Source organism: Spermophilus citellus, assembly GCF_964194105.1.
Source record: "Spermophilus citellus genome assembly, chromosome: 13".
Classification (NCBI taxonomy): domain Eukaryota; kingdom Metazoa; phylum Chordata; class Mammalia; order Rodentia; family Sciuridae; genus Spermophilus; species Spermophilus citellus.
Genome location: NC_138193.1, coordinates 90,161,566 through 90,181,746, shown reverse-complemented (window position 1 = coordinate 90,181,746; position 20,181 = coordinate 90,161,566). Strand labels below are relative to the sequence as shown.

Below are 20,181 nucleotides of genomic sequence, written 5' to 3'. Positions count from 1 at the left end.
TTATTCAACACATATCCTAACTCTAAAATCAATTATATTTCAAAGTGAAGTCACAAAGCCTGTCTGATTATTTTATAGGATTCTCCTAGAAACAATAGATACCCATACTAATAAGGAAGAAATGAAACCCAAAACTTTGCTGTTAAATTTTTAACAGAAAAGTGTCAGTATTCTCAGATTAATTTGCTCCATTATTTTTGTAGCAGAACTGAGGTTACCCGGTGGAGAAATTCAAAACTGATTGAGTCAGTCAACAGAAAATTAAAATCAGGACGTGAGACCTCCAGACTCACAGTGTGAGTCTACCCAGCCATATGTGAGGCATAGAATGTGTTTTTACCATTCCCATGGTAACAGGGGACCCCCAAGTTGTTTCCATATAAGCTATTTTTTTTTTTTTTTTTTTACAATCAGCATCTTCTGCTGCAGTAATTTTGGTTATGGTTTAGATCTGGAACATCCCTCAAAGGCTCCTGTGTTGAAGGTTTGGTCCCCTATGCAGTCATGTTCAGAGGTTGGGCTTTGGGGAAGTAATTGGATCAGGAGGGCTCTGACTCATCAGGGGATTAACTCATTGAGGGACTCATATCTGATGGCATTATTGAAAGGTGCCTACAAACTGTAGGCAGTGGAACCTAGGGGGAGAAAGTAGGTCAATGGGGGAGAGGAAATAGGTCAAGGGTGGGGGCACATGCCTGGAAGGATTTATCCTGCCCCTCCCCACACACAAACAACCCCCTACCCTCCTCTTCCTGGGTGCCTGAAGCTGGGTAATGTTCTTCTTCCATGTCCTTCAGCCATGATGGGCCTTACCTCAGGCCCAAAATAGTGGAGCTGATCATATACTGAAACCTCTGGAACCGTGAGCCAAAATGAATCTTTCTTTTTTTAAGTTGCTCATGTCCCGTATTTTGGTCAAATCAACAAAAAGCTGACTAACACAATTCTCAAGGTAATAAAAGGTCAGGAAAAATAAAGCCTTTTATCCAATTCCCTTGGGAATCAGATCTACTCTCCTAAAAGGAGGGGCTCATCCCACTGGGCCTCCTACCACGCTGATGGATCCCAGCCAGACAGGGATTACGTGGCCCTTCAGAGCCTCTGTTCCTACACTGGGAAAAAGATACTGGACTTGTGGAAGGGATGAGGCAAACGGGAACAAATAGCAGAGGAGGCAAGTACAAAGATGGGACGGAGTGAACTTGAAAAATACAAGAAATAAAGCTAAAACATGGATGTATTTTTTTTTTAAAACCTGTGTTTTGGCAGGTGCAATGGATAAGGAAAGAAGTCACATTCTGATTGTGATCATATGGCAGTCATTGATTAAAGGAATATTAGGAGGAAAATAAACATAGTTTGCCTCAGAGTCAGGAGGAGAGTGGGAAAAACAAACCCTGGCAAAGGGAAATCATACTCCTTCACTTCTTGTTAAATTAGTGAGGACAAAACTCTGCACTAGTGTCATGGAGTGAGTTGCAGTTCCCAAACCCCAGTTCCCTGGAGTACAGGTGAGTCAGTGAGTACGTGGAACACCAGTGAGGGAGGACCAGTGGGGATTGGTAGACGGCAGGCTACAGACAGCATGAACTCCATGTTGAAAAGTGGTTGGAGCCAATTGTCCCTCTGTCCTCAACAACAGTCACCAGAGCAGTCCAATGAGAGGGGAGTTTGATGAAGAACAGATTATACTTGGCACCATGAGCACTTCTGAAATTTTAATATTTGTATTGCTTGGATTTAGGCGTGTCTCTCTGATTCCTATTTATTTTCCAAGAGCCATGCTACATGGAGGTGCTGGGAAAGTATTTGGCCACACTGCCATATAAAATATCCAGATTCGAAAATGAATTTCAATATGATTACAGTCTCATCAGTCTCACCGATGGCCTATTAGAATCCAATTTTTGAGCCAAAATGGAGAGATAAAGGCATGCATGTAAAGTAATGTGATCGAAAAACCCACTTTGAATTAGTAAGCAGTCTGATTTATCTCAAAAGTAACAACAGCTTCCATTTTCTCCTTTGAAATCAGGGAGTATGAATAGGCATTTGGTGTTTTAGAAATGCCCTTTCAGTATCATCTTATACTAAATAATTTGTTCTGTAGTGAATTTTATTTTCACATATGTTAAATACAATTTTCCTGAGGGTTTTTCCTCTTGGATAGGAGGGATAGTTGAAGTATACCCTAAGATGAATGGTGAAGAGTGGAGTAAGAGGGGATACCTCTGCGCATGCTTGTTTAGATACCTCTTCGCATGCTTGTTTATTAAAGCCTGTTCCCTGATTGAGTTTTTTTTTTTAACTCAAATAATGTGTATTGATTTTGGCCTCTTTTTAGCCTTTTATAAGACAACTATGGATAGAACAAAGCTGCTGGGTACTGGCTTTTAAATGCTGACCTTAGGGCCAGAGCAGGCAAGCCTGGCAGAGTAGGGGTGAGGGAAAGTTTATCTGCTCTCTCTTCGGATAGATTGTGTCCTGGTTGATTGAGAGAAAAGCATGTACAAAGTGCTTAGAAAGCAACCAGGTCCTTGAATTTGCACAAATTTGTGGGGAGCAGAGGCTAGGAAGGTCATGGTTTTGCTTAGCATCAGTAACCAATTCCTTAAGAAAGAAGCAAATTACAAAAAGAGTAGCTCATTGGGAGGATTCCTGACACAATGAAGCCTTCCTTTGTGCTTCCTTCTGAACTTCAAGTCTCAGTGACAGGCAGAGCTCTCATGCACATTTGTGCTGGTTGCACACTGCTCAACCCCAGAAGATAACATTCATGGTAACCTCTGAGCCCTTACCAAGGATAGCCAAAGAAATCACTGCCAGAAGTAGAAGCTACTAGGACTGTAAACAGATCCAGGGGGAAAAGGAGAGTCATCTCAGGTTAAGGTGAATAGCAATGTACTTTTTTAAAAAATCATAAAAGAAAATCAGAGATCTTAAAATAGTTCCAGTTTTCTACTTAGCAGCAATGTCTTATTTCTTTTTTCTTTTTTTTAGACTGAATTTTGTAAGTTACTGAAGCTTATTTTCTATAACTTTATTTTTTTTAATTTTTTTTATTGTTGGTTTTTCAAAACATTACATAGTTCTTGACATATCAGGTGTCTTATTTCTTACAAGTGAATGAAAAACATGTTCATGAATAATGATATGAACTCTGTTTAGGGTTATTTTAATGTTACAGTAATTACCCCAAACTTGCTTTCCCAATAATGGTTATAGATGCAGAGAAATACCTTCATCTTCTCAAAACCTTGAGAGCTATATTTGATATTAATTTGATTTCTCTGCTGCAAAACTTTGAAAAATAAGCAATGTTAAAATATACTTTAAAACATAATTGTCTTTATCCTCATGTTTTAATAATTTATTATTTTTAGTTAATGACTTGACCTTTGGAATACCATTAAGTGTCTCTGATTCTCAGTTTCCTTGGAGCAGAGAGGGAACCATGAGGTTACCCTGTGCCTGCTTCCTTTGGTTTGTTCAATTCCGTGTCAATCAATTACTCTGAAAACCTCCAGATGGGCAGCACTTGGGGGGTAACAGTGCCATCTAGTGTTGATTATCTCATATTGCAGCTGCAAGTTTCAAGGACAGATTACCTTCCCATGGTTTTCCCATCCTAATGGTGAGAGTGTTTTCTATTTGGAATCATAGGATGTGCAAGTTTAGAAGGGACCTGGGGGATTTTCTAGTCTTGTTTTTTCACCTTACTGTTTAAAGTCAGGTTAGGTGACTATCAGGACTAATATATAAAAAAACACATTTTCCCCTGTATCTTTGTTTTTCTAGATTTTTTTTTTAAACTGGCAGAAAAACTCACATAACCTAAAGCATCCTAAGGTTTTATTTTAAGCACATGCTCAGTTTCTGTTTTAAGTAATTCTTAGTTAATGAATAAAAAAATGAAATATACTCCTGATGGATAATAACTTCTCATTGACTTCTTAGATTGTCACTTCAAAGTGATATTCAAAGAGCAAGAAAGGGGCCGAACTGGTTTACCTGTCCTGACAGTTGATGAAAGAGGAAGTAGGTTAGAAATTTTTAAATCCAGGTTTTAAAACACAAAAGGAGCCTCCATCTGGGGATTTGTGCCCAACAAATCTCTGTGTCAGCCTGGCTCACTAAATAGCCATCTTTTGGAGAACGCAGGAAGTGGCTGGACTCAAAGGGTAACATCAGGCGGAGGCTGGGGTGGGCAGAACTTGGCTGGTGTATGGCCATGAGTTTCCTTAGAGCATTAGCATTTCAGGAGTCCCACAGAATATAAACCCTGCCAAAAACTTTAGCCTTCATTACTTCCCTGTCCTCCACAAGTACAATTTAATTGAACATTAAGCAATTTGATCTCTTTCACCTAATAAATCGAGCAAATTCAATAAACATAAATCCTGCTAATGATAGAGCTGACCCTGGTGGAGCTGAGCTCATCAGCATTCATGGTTATGACTCTCCCTGGAATTTTACTCGCAAATGCTTATTGCCAAATGAAGTACTTACCTGATGCTTAGGGTCTGGGGAGCGCATTTAATAATTTTCCTAGGGTGTCAGAAGGGCAGTTGTGGAATAGGAAGAACATGGTTTGGCAGAGAGACCACTTGAGGTTCAAATTCTTTACCTGACCTTGGGTAAGTAAAGTTATAAACCTTGGTTTTCTTATGGGAAACAAAAGGAGCTAATTACAGTTATTTCTTGGGTTGTTCTGAGATTTAAATGAAACTGTATACAGAAGGGCATAATGCCTGGCACAGAGGAGCTTAACAGCGCATATTAGCTAGCTTTCCTTTGTTCAGTTGTTCTTAAGCAGGGACCTGCAGGAGCCAGTATTGCCTGGTACTTCAGTTTTCCTGATGCTTTCTTATCTGTTACATATGCCTGGGACACACCCCCCCCGCCACCCCCCCCCCCCACACACACACACACTCTCTCTCTTTCTCTCTCCAACATTTTCTCTGCTTCTTCGTCTGGCACTCACCTCTGAGTTGAAGTTCCCCCAGCTCTTCCAAGTTACTTCTGTGGTTCAGACAGGTGTTGCCCCATGCCTTAGTGTGCCGTTGCTGTATCTGAACCCTCCCCGCAACCTGACCCTTTTCATACTCTTCTCAGCCTCTGGTTGTATGAATGAATGGAGGAGCCCACTCGTAAGTCCCTGACTGAACAGTGAGTGATCACCTTTCATACAGCTGAAGCAGAGTACCATTGTCCAGTAGATGGAGGGACTAAAGCGTGAAGAAACACCTTCAGAACAAGGAAATAGGAAGTAGAGAATTTGAGACTAGCACCCAAGTCTTTTTTGGGGGTGTGCAGGAGGGGTTACCAGGGATTGAACTCAGAGGCATCCGACTACTGAGCCACATCCCCAGATCTATTTTGTATTTTTATTTAGAGTCAGGGTCTCACTGATCAACTTAGTGTCTCTCATTTGCTGAGGCTGGCTTTGATATTGTGATCCTCCTGCCTCAGCCTCCAGAGCCGCTGGGATTACAGGCATGCGCCACCATGCTTGGCTAGCACCCAAGTCTTTTGACCACAGGTCTTTTCTCTTTTTAGAGTATCTAATCCTCTGTTGTAACTTCACACATTTTAATTTGGGGGAAGCAGGGTCCCTTCCTATTCTGCAGGGACCAAGGGTAAGAGTTAATTATCTGAAAAAGAGTAGAAGGAGTGACACCCAGGCAGATGTCCAATTCCACAGTGTCATTTCAGTACCAGCAGAAGCGCCTCTGTCACCTTCCTTGACCATACCAGATGAAATATTCTGTAACTGGTCAACTTTTTAAATTTTTATAGCTTTTCAATTAATAATCCATGTTTAAACCTGTGGGAAAAATACCTGTGCAGAAATTTGAGTCAAGTATGACCTGTTTTTATCAATGAATAAGAACCGGTCCTTGTTTCTCCTGCATATGCAGTTCAAACCCTAGGACACTGAATTTTTAGTTCTAGTTATGTAGAGGCTGAGATGTAGCCTCTGCTTTATTTCTGAGAGCAGCTGAATTTAATCTGCCTCAGATGGAACTAAAACTTCACCTCCCGCTTTCCTCACATGCCAGAGTGGCACTGTGACATGTGACTGTCCAGACCAGCCCTGCAGATGTGTGTGTCACCAAGAATGGAGACATCCTGCCAGGATATAGTAATGTGCTTCCCATTGCTTCTGACAGCAGGGGCCCCAGACCTACCGGCTCTAGGGGGTAGTTTAAAAAAACTTTTTTTTTTTTCAATTTAAAGTAAAAATCAAAGCAGTACCATCTGTCATACAAATCTGCTATGCCAGGGAAATTAGTGTGATCAGTGGCCTGGATCTTGTTCAGAGCACTCAGGGATGGTGTCCCATACCACCCCATGTGTCCCTTTCATATAGCTTTGATCGAGAGCTGAGCATTTGTGCTTGGGGAGCGGGGAAATACCATGGTGGAGGAGGGACATGGTGTGAATAGTTCCCTTTCCTGCTCATTTCATGTTGGTGTTTGGTGAGGTCCCAGATGGACACAGTGTATGGGCTCTCAGAAACAGCACTGCCTCACCAAGTACGCCTTCCAGGACAGGCCCCGCTAAGCAACTGCTCCTCTGCACGGAGCCCCTGACAACTGGGTGATTCATTGTTGCTAACGTGCATAAGTAAGGGGTGTTTTGGAAAAGGAAAGAGACTCTAAGGACAGAAAATATGTGTGCATGTCCACACGCTGAGCTGGAGGATGCAGCAGCCAGGAGATTCTCACAGTTCTCATGGGAAGTTGTGGAAATAAGTCAGGGATCTGCTCTTCTTGCTCTCCATACCTGAGCCAGCCACAATTCACTGCCATCCCCGCAGCAGTGACCAAGCCCTAGGCACACAGAGGACCAGTGAATGCTAGAAAGTTGTCTATTTCAAGATTTTGAAGAAGACACCTTGCCCAAAACTTGTCTGAATGTTCTGTGCTGTCCCCTTTGTCCCCACTGAAAGATAAATAACACTCTCACCTGTAAACCTGCTCTCCACTCAAGACCTTTCCAATCTGTTCAAGCATGTGCCAAGAATTAGTGAACATCCTCTTTTCTCAATTTGAGTTCCTTTGATCTAATGTTAAAATGGGCTGTTGGTCATTCTTTATCAGAGTCCAACCATGTAGTTAAATTGGCCAAGGCAATCAGCAATTTTGTGCCTTGTTGTTGAACATGAAGTTTGCAAGGACTATTTTTTCTTTATTTACTGATCTAGAGTTTGCCTTCATCTGTGTAAAAACTCCAAATAATCTTGGAATAAAGCTAACAAAAAAATAAAAAAAATAAATACCTGGACTGTGGAAACTTGCTCTTAATTTACTGTACATTTCTTTGCAAATTGACAACTTTGGGTCTTAACATTAAAATGTGTATCAGTCACTTATTGTAATACTGTCTCTGAAAAATCTCCATTTGTTTCCAGATGTTTAGTAGGGACTTAGTGATTTCACCTACAAGAAAAAAATGATAACATCTGTTTTCTTGGTGCTTCAGGATTTATGAAGAGTTCAATAACACTTTCTCATTTTTCATGTCAGTAACACAGAGGTGGACAAGTAAGAATTATTACCCCTGGATGATAGCTATGGAAACTGAGGCCTGCCCGACATTGCTAAGCCGGAAACTGAGCAGGACAATCAGGACTGGAGCCCCCAGTTCCTGCCTCCAAAGCCCACATTCTTTCCACATTCCCACGCTCACTTCACCCTTGACCCTGGCCAGGAATCAGAGCAGATGTGCGCCACAGAAGAGGCAGCATGGATAGATTATGATGGACCCATCCATGCTCCCAGAAAAATAATTCAAAATACACATCCTAGTGACGATGGGATGCAGCGCGTCTTCAAATACAAGAGAGAGTGTATGTAATGCAGAAATGATGTATGGGTAACTGACCAAAATTGTCTTGAAGTCTGGCCACTTCATGGACTGGAGAAAGTGAAGCCATGAAGGTCAACCATTTCTATGGTTGTAAGAATAAAAATGCTTGGTGGGGAGTGCGGAAGGAGGAGAAGGAAGATACAGTGAGTCCCAGAGGTACCACCCCACTGTTTCTCTCTGCAGCTCCCTCACCAGCATGAGTCAAATCAGACGCCTTCTTTAGGAACCACTTGGTAGTTTCCAGACTCGACTTACTTTCCTTTCACAATGTCTTTGGGTAAGCCCTTTAAAATCAATCCCAAATATCTTTTCCCTTCATGTAATTCCTGGTCATAGTTGGAGTTGGGAGCGACTTTTGCAGGAAGCTGTTTCTGAATATTGCACAGGAATAAAGAGCCTTCTTTTCCTCTTCCCTTTTATATTGAGTTCCTTTACTTTGGCATTGCTAGATGGAGAGAGCACGCAAGAGATCGAGATGGTTTTGTTTATTTGGTGGAGGAGGCACAGGACTGAGGACTGGGCAGCCCTGGCCAGGTCCTTTCTGTCGTTCAACATCCCTGGGACCTCAAGTCTCAGGGAGGCTTCCCTGATGACTGACAGATATCTGAGGGGAGGATTCTTAGCCATCTCTGGATTTAGTTTTACAAACTAAGTACACAAATGAATTCATTTTAAAATCCACTCTTGATCCTACTGTGGCTTGGATATGTTGAACAAGTCTCCCTTTCACATGTGCAACAAATGTATATAAAGCCATGAGAGAAGATGACCTCAGCTCTTGAAACTTGTAAACATTTGAGCCATCTCCCTCTCAAGGGAAAGCCCCCAAAAGAATTTCAAACTTCAAGCAGAACTGACAACCATTTATACTCTCTGTTTGAAGTTGTAATTTCTTTTTTAAGCCAAAGATCTTCTTACAGGTTCAGCCATTTCCTTAATGAAATTAATATTTCTCACTGAATGGTTTCATGAAAAAGTGCTGGGGATGTCTGGGGTCTGGATGTCGTTCCTGTGATTTTTCTACATAAGGAAAACTGTAAGCAGGGGCAACCACTATCCAGGGGTTCAAAATCTTTTATGAACTTCACGCTTCCTTTGTGTGGGTCTGAGAGAGAATGGAATTGTGTATGTGTGCATGCATGTGTGGATACAAGGACACACACACCTGACTCCTTACCCTCACGCCTCAGGTAACTTAAGCAAAGGGATTAAAGGCTTCTTCAGAATTCACACTGTTGCTTTAGTGTTGTTTTTAGTCTAGAACATTCCAAAAGAGAGGAAATCTCCAGGCAAGTGTGACTGTTGCCTTCTGTGCCCCGAGATGTCTGTCCTGGGGTCTGCTGCCCAGCCTGCCTCTCACAGTCCCAGCAGAGCTGTTGACCTTGGGGAGCCCCAGAACTTTGACCAACTGCTAGAGGTATCCTTGGACAGAGTATTTCCTTTAAAGTATACATTCAGCACAGGAAGCTCACCTCTTCACAACTGTCCTCTATAGACTTTCTAAACAATTTCTCTCAACTGTAGGGGAGAATCTGAGATCATGACATGCATTTAAGGCTCAGGAACTCCAGGCAAGGTGCTGTGTGCTGGGTCCTGAAGGGAAGTTTAGGGGTCTAACAGCTGGCCCAGTGTGGAGTAGGACTGTGGCCTCAGGAAGTGATAGTTGCAGGTGAATCTAGCTGGGGTGCAGAGAAGGTAAGGACAGAGTTCCAGAGGAGCAGAGATGGTTGCAGGAGAGATAGAATGTTCCGAGTGAGCACTCTAGAGCTTCGTTTTTGACTTCTGATCTGGTACTGCCACATAGCAACTATGAGTTCACCACTCTGTGCCTTTATTTCCACATTGGTGAAATGCGGGAAGATAGAACCTCTTCTGAGGGTGGTATTTTAGTGGAGTTGTGTGTTAAATGCTTAGAATAATACCTGACATACAGCAAGCACTACACAGCTGTTAGCTGCTATTATCGTCACCACCACCACACTTACCCTTATTAATGTGATCACAGCTGTAATGCTATTCGTAAGCTCTGCAGAATTATACAGTGCCATAATAGAGTTATGACAGTGGCTACTCCATTCAAGCCAGGGAACTGGAGCATCCCGACTTGGATTGGGTTGAGTGGTACATCTATCTTTCCTATTGCTAATGAGTGAAAAAGTAACTGCCCTTAAGAATGACCTCTTATCCCTTAAAGATGTGTTTTGTTTTGATAATTAAAAAAAAAAAAAAAAACACCAAGTCATTCTTCCAGCAGGCCTAAAGCACTCTCCCTGGTGGCTCATTTCCGCAGTTCCTTACCATTCTGGGATGTGTTCTACCAGTTGTTCAGCAACTATTAATCATGCTCCACAGTATTCTTATAAAGTTCCTGTAGAAATGTCTTCAGGGTCCTAGGGGCAGCAGAGTGTGAGAGGTGGAGACGGTGGAGACCCCGCTGCTGAGCTGTGAGGGGTACGTCCAGGTGTGATCCTGCACCCACAGGGTCTCACGCTACTGCCTGTCCTTTCCTTCCTAGATGACTACGCCCAGCTGTGTAACATCCCTGTGACGGGTCGCCGGCAGCCGTATGGACGGGACGCCTTGGTGGACTTTAGTGAACAGTATGCTCCAGAAGCCGATCCCTACTTCATCCAGGACCGTAAGCAAAACTCTTCGGTCACTTTGAAACTGAATTGTGATTAAAGATTACTCAGTGGTTCTCAAAATGTGCTCCTTGGGAACTTGCTTGGAATGGAGGTTTACCAGGCTCAGAAGGCTGGTTCTACTGAGGCCTCTGAGTGACCTGAGAACCGTGGAGTCATGATTGGTCTTGCTGGCCGGGCGCACTGCTGTGTGCACTTTCCTTACGGTAACAAACACGATCTTATTGTTACAATTGTTACAGCAAAATCATTTCTTTTCATGGTAGGAGGTGGCCTAGTTCCAGGGTTTCCTTGACAGCCTGGTTGTATTGTAGCCTTTGTTTTATACAAGGAAATGACAAATGTTAACTGAACCAAGTTGATCTTTACAAGTGTTTTAGAGTGGGAGGTCAGACACAGCTGTCTTGGTCAGAAATGAATTTTGAGAATACACTTGTGAGGGGATTTATTAAGTAAGAAATGATGTGTGCCAGCTTTTTTCTGGATTCGTGAGCAGAGCTCTTCTGGGGGAGGTGGGAGTGTGTATGTGCCAACAGCGTTTCTCCCCCCCCCCCTCCCCTAGGGAAGGAAACGTCCTGGAGTGTGGGCCGAGGCCCTGGCTGATGAGCCTCACCCACAGGCTTGATGTTTCCACGGGGAACATCAGAGCTTTCAAGTAGAGAATAAGGACTTCTAGTCTGAAAAATGAGCAGTTCACAATGAAATATTGGCAGATAATAAATTGGCTCACTACAAGAACAGTAATGGGGAGATAGGGAGTGCTAGTTCAGGAGCCCATCCTCATCCCAAGGTGGGCACACATCCCAGGTGTAGCTTTGCCACAGACTCAGACAGGGAATCCCTGTGGACTTTGGAGGTAGGACTTTAGGGATGCTGCTGAATCACAAATTACATGAAGCCTTTTTTTCTGGGCCCAATCGCTGGTACAGAAAGCCAATCCTCTGGGACTGGGCCCTTGAGTAGCTCCAGGGGTGGTGTGGTTGCATTTGGAGACTCTTTTCATTCCAAGTCAAAAGAGCTTTTTCTTTTCCCCTTCTCCTGGTCTTTTCCCTCTTCCTCCTGCCCTTTGGCTCTTTAAGGCATAGGGGAGGGAGGGCCCCACCTGTTCCCCCTAGTTCCTATGTGGTCTCTTTGGCTAGATCTAAGAATCCAGTTAATACAAGTGCTGATGAACAGGAGAGAAGCATAAACGTTTTGTTAAACTTACATGTACCTGGGGATCTCTCCAAGAGAGCAGTAAGAAGAATTGACCAAAGCCTGATGCTTTTAGAGTTAAAAAAAAAAAAAAAAAGACAAAGAACAGTAAATTGGTGAAGGAAATGATGAGATGAAAGGCTATCTGAACTAGGATAGTAAGTGCTAGGGATGTTACTAAGAAATGTCTGGGAGGGGAACATAGAGGCTAGTGGAAGACAAGAGTCATTTCAAAATTTGTTGATCCAGATTCTCTGCAGCTCCCATCACCAACCTCTGGTGATCTGGCTGTTTTCCAACATTGGGTATGTGAAGGTCATTCCTCCCAAAAGAATCCTTATGGCCTGCTGCATGTGGGGGAAGATAGGCCCATTCTGAAGTGACAGTTCCTCAAGTGATTTCAGCTTGAAATAATCAATATACCAACTTGGCTTATTTTGAGACGGCACAGCCTACACTCTTTCAAAGGATGCTGTGTACTGATCACCCAGCAGGATTGGGAATGCCTTAGAACATATGGCCCTGGTGCCCTTTCCTATGGGTACCTGAGGGTAACCACCATCCTGCCTTCTAATGCCATGGGTTAGCAACACTTGACCTTGCTCTACCTCATGAAATGATGCTGAAGGTGCTCACAGCTGGAAGACTGTGTACCTGTAGTTTATACACGTCACTGCATGAGTTCAAGGTCAGTAAACATTTACATTAAAAACAAAACAAAAAAAAAAAAAAAAGGAATATCAAGATTGAATGAAATCCCAGTTTGCTCCATAAATCCAGAAAATAGTCTATTTGCAACTCTGGTGCAACCCATGGCTTTTATGTGTGTAGCCTCCTTCATATTATAGATCTGATTCCAGGAATTTTAATTTTGTTCTGGTTTATGGACCTTCTTTCTAATGCTGACATTGGACTAAAGCTCTTTTTTTTTCGTCTTTTTATAATTCACTAAAAATGTTAAGTAAACATTTTGGTGTCACATCAAGCCATATAGGAATTTGATATATAGTTAGGATTTGGACTCCATAATGGCCTTTAAAGGTCTTACAAGTTGCAAAGAAATCTCTCCCGCTCCCCAGCCAGTTTTCTGATAAGCAGCAAGGGTTTTGGGGCCCTGCTGCAGAGAGGAGCAGATTGAACAGATGGTAACAGAGAAGGCTGCGGGAGGTTCCTCATCACCTTTATGGTCACCATCTCTGTTACCCTCAGCTGCAGCAGTTTCCTAAAACTGCAATTTATTAGAGCAGAGATGACCATATTTTCATAATGAAGGGCCACATAGTGACGTTTTTAGAATTCACAGTCCCTATGGTCTCTGTTGTACTTATTCAACTCTTCCCTGATACCACTAAAGCAGCCACAGACAGTCCTGTTAGCCAATGGCCGTGTTTACAAAAACAGGCATCGAGCCTGCTTACCTGTTTAGAAGCCTAAAGAAGTATTATCTCCTTGTTGTGTATGGATGTTTCAATTTTTATTTCATGTCTTAATTTCTGCAATAAAAAATAATTTTACTAACTATAAAGTATAAATGATTTTTTTGGTTATACATGGAATTTTGAAGTATTTTGTAGAAAGACTTCATTTTCTTAAGTAAGCATTTCTCAAACTGGCTTTGGGTATCTGCTGTCATATTCTGGATAGCCTGTAATATTTCTTTTCCCTTTAAATTTTTGAAAAGGGCCCATCATGCACTGCGCACGTACGTGTTACTTTTAAAGGCACCAACTTAGACCTTATGGCCTTTCCTCCAGAGCAATATTTTGCTGCCCCCTGCGGTTCCACTGAAGAATCACTTCAAAGGCCAGATAGAAATACAGCGAGAACTTTCTGCACTATTTTTTCTGAAGGAAATTTGTGGTGTGGAGCCGTAGTGGTGTTCTTGGGTCATTGTAGATTTATATTTACAACTTTCCTTTCTAGAAAGCGGGCTAAACACTCTCAATGCCTAGTTAAATTGTTTTTATATTACTCCAACTCTAAATGTCTTCAAACTGATTCAGAGCTAGTTTTTAAACAATAAAAAGAGCCAAACAAGAGTTTCTTTGTTTCCTTTTTAAAAGCCTTTTGGTTTTCTAAACACAAGTCTGATGTCCTTTCCCATTTATCAGGATGTTTGGAATCCTTTTTATTGCCTGCAGCCTTTGATCCCTTGTGTAAGGCCCTTTCCAAAGCCAGAGCAAACAGACACTGAGAAAGGCCAGCCTGGCTTTTCTATGGTCTTGCAAACCCCAATTGAAGAAGCATGTCCTCACACTCTCATGGAGCTTTTTAGCAAATGCCTGCTGAGCTCTGATTGTGAATCCCATTGGTTCCTGAAAGATTTTCTGACATTTGCCATTCTGACAACTTAGGAATTTGGAAATGAACATTTTTCATAATTAAGAGCGAAGCCAAAAACCATACTTGCTTTCTCATTTTATGTGATTTTTAATATAAAACTTCAAAATTCAAGATGTGGGACAATTCTGTACAGCATATATAATATTTTAAATATTTATATGCTTAATATTTGGCAGAGCTTTATTTAGTATTGACTTAAATCCTAATACTAGCTTGAAGGTATCTAGACTATACAATGAACCTTAACCTTAATAATAATACAGTTAATATATAGGGGGGCTGAAAATTTCTAATCTGGCTCCTGTTGTTTCCTTTTCTAGGGTTTTTAAATAGCTTCGAGGAGTTACAGGCTGAGGAATGTGGCATCCTCAATGGATGTGAGAACGGCCGCTGTGTGAGGGTCCAGGAAGGTTACACGTGTGATTGCTTTGATGGGTACCACTTGGATATGGCCAAGATGACCTGTGTTGGTAAGAATGAGTGGCCAGACCCCAGTCAGTTGAGTACATTGAAGATATATTTGTAGTATCAGTTTGGGAAGATGAGAAAAGTCCTGGAGATTACATTAAATACAGTTGTACTAATGGCACTGCACAGTACAGGTTCTATATTTTGTACAATTAAAATAAAGGTTGATACCTCATTTAAGAACCTACAGTGAGTGGAGTCAGAGGCATAGCTCAGGGTTCTAGCCCAATAGATGTAAGCCCTGGGTTCAATCCCAAGCTCTGCACATTGAAAAGAAATAAATTCAGAGTGGTAAATATGGAAGAAAGGCAAGAATATCCCAGGTAATAACTTTGACTCTTAAATTTAGCTTTTGACTATGCAACAGGAAATGACTACTGAATACTTGATACAGACAGAAAGGAGAGTAGACATCTCAAAAATATATTGCTTCCATATCATTTTGGATAAAACTTCTACTGAAACCATCTTTCACCCCCACCTCCCACTTTTGAGGTGAACAGGAAATATGCATTTGGCATCTTCTGTGTAACTCTGATGTCTTTTAGGCCCTGTTTGCTTCGGATAAAAGACCCGTGACTTGACATTTCTGCTATTTTTCTTCTCCCTCCAGAAGTGTTCACTTTGCCCACTTTGGTTTTGTGATTTTTAACTTGTGGTGGGTCTGGAAAACATGTAGCCTAGGTTCTTAAGGCGTTTTGGGCACTTGGCATCGAAACAGAACTCGTGTGGAAAGATATCAGAGAGTGTCATAATAGAAGGCTCTAGAGAGGCTGCCCTGAGAGCTCTCTGCTTGCTCACTTGGTTCCTTTTCATAAATCGATCAGTCCTAAAATTTGGGAAGGAATTTTGAAGTAATATGGTTCCTCCAACTTTCTTGAGGTTTGGCTATAAAGTGTCAAGATGAAAAAATGTTCGTGTTATATTAAATATCAGGGAAAGACATTCTAGAACCTCCCTGATAATTTACGTTAAGATCAAGATTGAAACAGACCATAATAGAAAAGTCCATACAGCCTATGGTTGGTGGGGAGGTAGGTACCTGAATGCTTTGTATGAGTGTAGGTTGGGTTTCTCTAAGGAGTGATATTAAAGATTGTTGACCTGCATGGTTTGGCTTATTGCAGATGTAAATGAATGTGACGAGTTGAACAACAGGATGTCTCTCTGCAAGAATGCCAAGTGCATTAACACAGAAGGTTCCTACAAATGTTTGTGTCTGCCAGGCTACGTCCCTTCTGACAAGCCCAACTACTGCACTCCGTTGAATACAGCCTTGAATTTAGAAAAAGACAGTGACCTGGAGTAAAAGAGAATCTACGTAACCTAAGCCCATATACTCTGCACTGTGTAAAGGAAAAGGGAGAAATGTATTATACTTGAGATATTGCACCTAACCCAGAATGTTGGAAATACGGAAACAGCAGAGAGTTGCGCATCCTCCAAAGACAATGAGAGGATTTGGTATGAGCCTGACTGGTGTTAACAGACCAAAAGGACATTTCTCTGAAAAACCAGTATATATAGTCTGTTCATATGTAAAATTCAATGGAAAAGAGGCAGAACAGTGCTGTTATTTTAAACAGAAGTTTGTATTATTATGTTGTTTAGTTGTTTTTTTTTTCTATTGCTTAAATTTGGCATTTAAATAGTGGTGGAAATGTTTTATATAATTTTCATTTTTTGGTTGTGCAGTTCCTTGGCTACTGTTTTTCTTTTTCTTTGTTTTTTTTTAAAAAAATCCCAACTGCAAAAGTTTGATAAAATATTGTTAAGCTGTATTATAAGTATTGTGACCCAGGGTTCTGCTATTCCTGGTCTGGAGCATTTTTAAAATTAAAATTGTCTGTCCTGTGGAGCAGGCAGTGATCTTGTTTCAAAACTTTTATACACATTTGGAGAAAAAAAATACTTGATATTTTCAGTGTGTTGTCTGATCTTCCTGTCCATTCTTAGCCAAACTGCTAGCAGGTTTCAATTGGATACATTGAGATGGAAGAATTTAGGAGCTTACAATAGTATTGTGATATGTAAAGTAAGTCCAGCAAATTTTCAAAACTTGATGATCTCCAATATATTTACCATTGTATGTTAAAGCAAAATAAATCACCATTTTTGTAGAAAAAATTCTACCTGAGAGTGATTGTCAGTGAGTGCATCTTAACACCTTGTATCCCATCAAGCTATCCCCAATCTTAACAAAAAACAAAAACAATGATCTTCTATTAATATAGATTTTTTTCAAGTTAATCACGAGTTAATCATTAGTTAGATGTTGTTATGGGCTGCATTGTTTCCCCCGCCTCTAAAATTCATTTGTTGAAGTTCTAACCCTCAATACTTGAGAATGTGCTGGAGATAGGATCATTAATGTTAAATAAAGTCAATGGGGTGAGCCATATCCAATATGGCTGGTATGCTTACGAAGAGCTGCTACAGACACAGACACACACAGAGGAGAGGGCTTGTGAAGATACAGGGAGAAGATGACCACTTACAAACAAAGGAGAGGCCTCAGGGAAAAAAACAAGAAGGAAATCAGCTTCCCGGGAGGAGAGTCTGCCTGGTGATGGGGCACAGCCTCGGTGCAAGAGTGTGGGTGACAGCAGCCCAGTAGACCTCCCGCGTGGCAGGCACCTCCCCAGGCCCTCGGTGTCCCACCCACTCAATGCCCCAACCCCAGTGCACCACGAAGGACAGCCACGACAGGATGAGCCAGCCATGGATCTGCATTTGCGGCAATCGGGAAAACGAGCTCCTAAATGACTTTCTGTTTTGAAAAAGGGCCCGCAGTCCCTCCGAGGGCTTGGAGGCCGGGTGCAGCTCAGAGGCAGGGTGCTCTGCACGCACGAGGCCCCAGCCTCCATCCCCAGCACAGCAAAAAAACACCAGCAAACAAACCATGAAGACCTTGAAACCCAGCTGTTTCAGGAGGCCAGAAGTGTGGAGTCAGGTGGTCAGCAGGCTCGAGGGAGGACCCACCCTGCCTCTTCCCACCTGTGCAGAGCCTAACATCAGGGAGCATTCACAGGGTAGGGGTCCTCCCCCAGGTGACAGTTGGAGGTGAGCTGCCTCCTCCGCCCCAGGTGTCCCTCGGCCTGTGTGCACACTGCTCCCGCCCTGGCTCTGTCTTCTGTGGTCCCCATGGCGTCCCTCCACCTCCCTCACTTGCCCCTCCTAAGGACATGCCTCACACAAGGAGGCACTGTGACTGAGGGCCTTGACTTAATCTCATCAAAGGAGACCCTTTTATTCTCCCAAATAAGATGATTTTGGTAAAGGTCCATATCTCTGGAGGGGTCATCATTCGAGCCACTGTAGTCACCCTGGGCTTGCTGGGCATCCTGCAGGGGCCTCCTGTCCACCAGCCCTGAGCCGGTGGCTAGAAAACTGGTGATGGGCACAACAGAGTGGCCCCTGCCCTCACGGTGCCCAGCCTAGCCTGAGGGGCTGGTCAAGGACCAGGTGATGAGGGTGCCGAGAGGAGAGGGACATGTCAGTGGCTGTAGATCCCAGAGGAAGGTCAGGGAGGGCTTCTCAGGTGACTTCTACACCAAGTCCCAGTAGGTCAGTGGTGGCCACACTGAGAGACGGCTTTACCCTGGGGCAGCGGGAGCCCCCCTAAGGTCCTCAGGCAGGAGAGCAGCAGTGCCCAGCTGCCGGGGACTCTGCCTCCTGCCCTGTATCTTGACATCCAGGGGCGCTCCTCCCACCCACCGTGGGCAGCCCTCAGCAGGACCCCGCCTGGCAGAGCACAGCCCTGGGCAGAGTCTGAGCTGCAGAATCCTTGCCTAATGTTTGAGCCTAAGTGATCAGTGTGCAAACCCCAGAGGCCTTGGACCTGCAGGACTGAGGGGGCGTGGCGCTCAATTGCGCTGTCACTTCTAGTTATGGAGTGAGAGACAGAAAGTTAGGTGTCTGCTTCTCGAGCAGGGGACTGGTTCCAGCGTCTGCACCAGAGGAAACACAGGAATCTGTCCCAGCAGTGGCTATCACTGTTAGGAGACGTGCTTGAACCAGGCACCAGAAACCAGGTGTCCCTCACAACAGCTGGAAGCCATGAGCTGATATCCCCATGTGATAGAGGAGGAAACAGGCTCAGAGAGGTGGTGACCTTGCCCAGGTACAGACACCAGGCCACATGTGCCAGCTGGATTCATTTTGATGGAGTCAAGACAAAATTCTGCATGGAACCAAGCATCCCATCCCTGTCCCCATCCTGGTCTTTGTGTCCTGGTTTTGGATATACTTTTATGAAGCAGATGTTATATGTTCTGCCTTAGGTCATCAAACTGTTTGCTGTAAGCGTTGAATATACTTACTTCAAAACAAAACAAACAAACAAAAGTAACCTGACATTTGTACAATAGCTTTGCTTTGGAAAAGGATCTCAGATCATTTCTCAGTGAACACCTAGGATGCTGTAGCCAGGGGCCATCTTGAGAAGTGTGCTATTGTCTGAGTTTGGATTTCTCTAGGGGTCAGAAATCCTTGCATGTTCCCACCTTTGGGATTCCACAGACATTCCACAACACTGGTGTGGGGGTAGCTGTTTTGTGAACCCACTGAGGCCAAGCAAAGTTATTGTAACCTAAGCCATGCACTGTAGGAGACAGGTATAGCAATATGAAGAGGAACAGAGAGCATCACCATTGAGAACCAGGACATGTGGTCACTTGCTCTCTAAGAATATGTATGTGTCTAGTCAAGTAAGGACTCCACCAGTGCCAGGATTTAAGGAAGACACTCACATGGTTTTCAGTGCCTATCTTTTGGCCCCTGTGCCATGCTCAAGTGCCTGTTACAGACTGGGCAGGGAGGGACTACTGGCCACTCTGCTGCCCTGCCCTCAAGCTGAGCTGAGGGGCTGTTACGGATATAAGATACCCCCAAAGCTCCTGTGTTTATACAAGAATGTTTGGAGGTAAAATGGTTAGATTATGGGGGGAATAACCTAATCAGTTCATCCTTGTTTGAATGGTCTGGTAGGGTAGTAACTGTGGGCAGGTGGGGCATACCTGGAGGAGGTGGGTCACTGGAGGTGTGCCCCGGAAAGGTGCATCTTCCTTGTGAGCCCCTACCCCTCTCTTTCTCTGCTTCCTGGGCACACCATGAGCTGGGCAGCATTTGTTCACTGGACCCATCCACCATGATGTGCTGCCTCATCCTGTACCCAGAGCAATGGCATCAGCCACCTATAGATTGAGACCTCTGAAACTGTAAGCCCCAAAGAGACTTTTCTTCCTCCAAGTTGTTCTTATCAAGTATTTTGATTACAGCAATGATAAGTGACAAAAACAGGGACCTTGAGCAACTCTGTGACTCCATCTGTCATCTTGTCCTTAGGCACATGCTATAGCTAACGGAATAGTGGGGATAAGCCCTCGCTCTAACCATTGTTCTACCTCCAGTTGCCCATAGCCAAAGAGGGTATAAGGAACTTTTTCTGTTTTAGATGTACACTGCCACTGACACCGTGATTCCTACTGTCATTCCACCTCTATGGGTCCCACTACTGCCCCACCTCTAAGTGTAAATGCTAGAAAAGGGTAGATATGGTTCCTACCACTGTTTTCCCCCTTGTAGCATCTTGTCCCATACCACTGACTGAACAGTGGTCAAGTGCATCAGGCCCCCACCACTGTTGGGGCTGCCAATG

The 20,181-nt window shown here is 43.3% G+C and overlaps 1 protein-coding gene across 7 annotated transcripts in view; it reads left to right on the top strand.

Annotated features, from left to right (window-relative positions):
* LTBP1 (latent transforming growth factor beta binding protein 1) overlaps nt 1-17,061 on the top strand; it is a 416,025-nt gene extending 398,964 nt beyond the window's left edge. For all 7 annotated transcript variants that reach the window (XM_081264902.1, XM_081264904.1, XM_081264903.1 and 4 more), the window contains 3 exons: nt 10,391-10,513; nt 14,375-14,524; nt 15,650-17,061. In XM_081264902.1, coding sequence (XP_081121028.1) covers nt 10,391-10,513; nt 14,375-14,524; nt 15,650-15,831 — 455 coding nt within the window. In that variant the 3' untranslated portion in view covers nt 15,832-17,061. The remainder of the gene's footprint in view (nt 1-10,390; nt 10,514-14,374; nt 14,525-15,649) is intronic.
* Nucleotides 17,062-20,181: the final 3,120 nt, after the last annotated feature.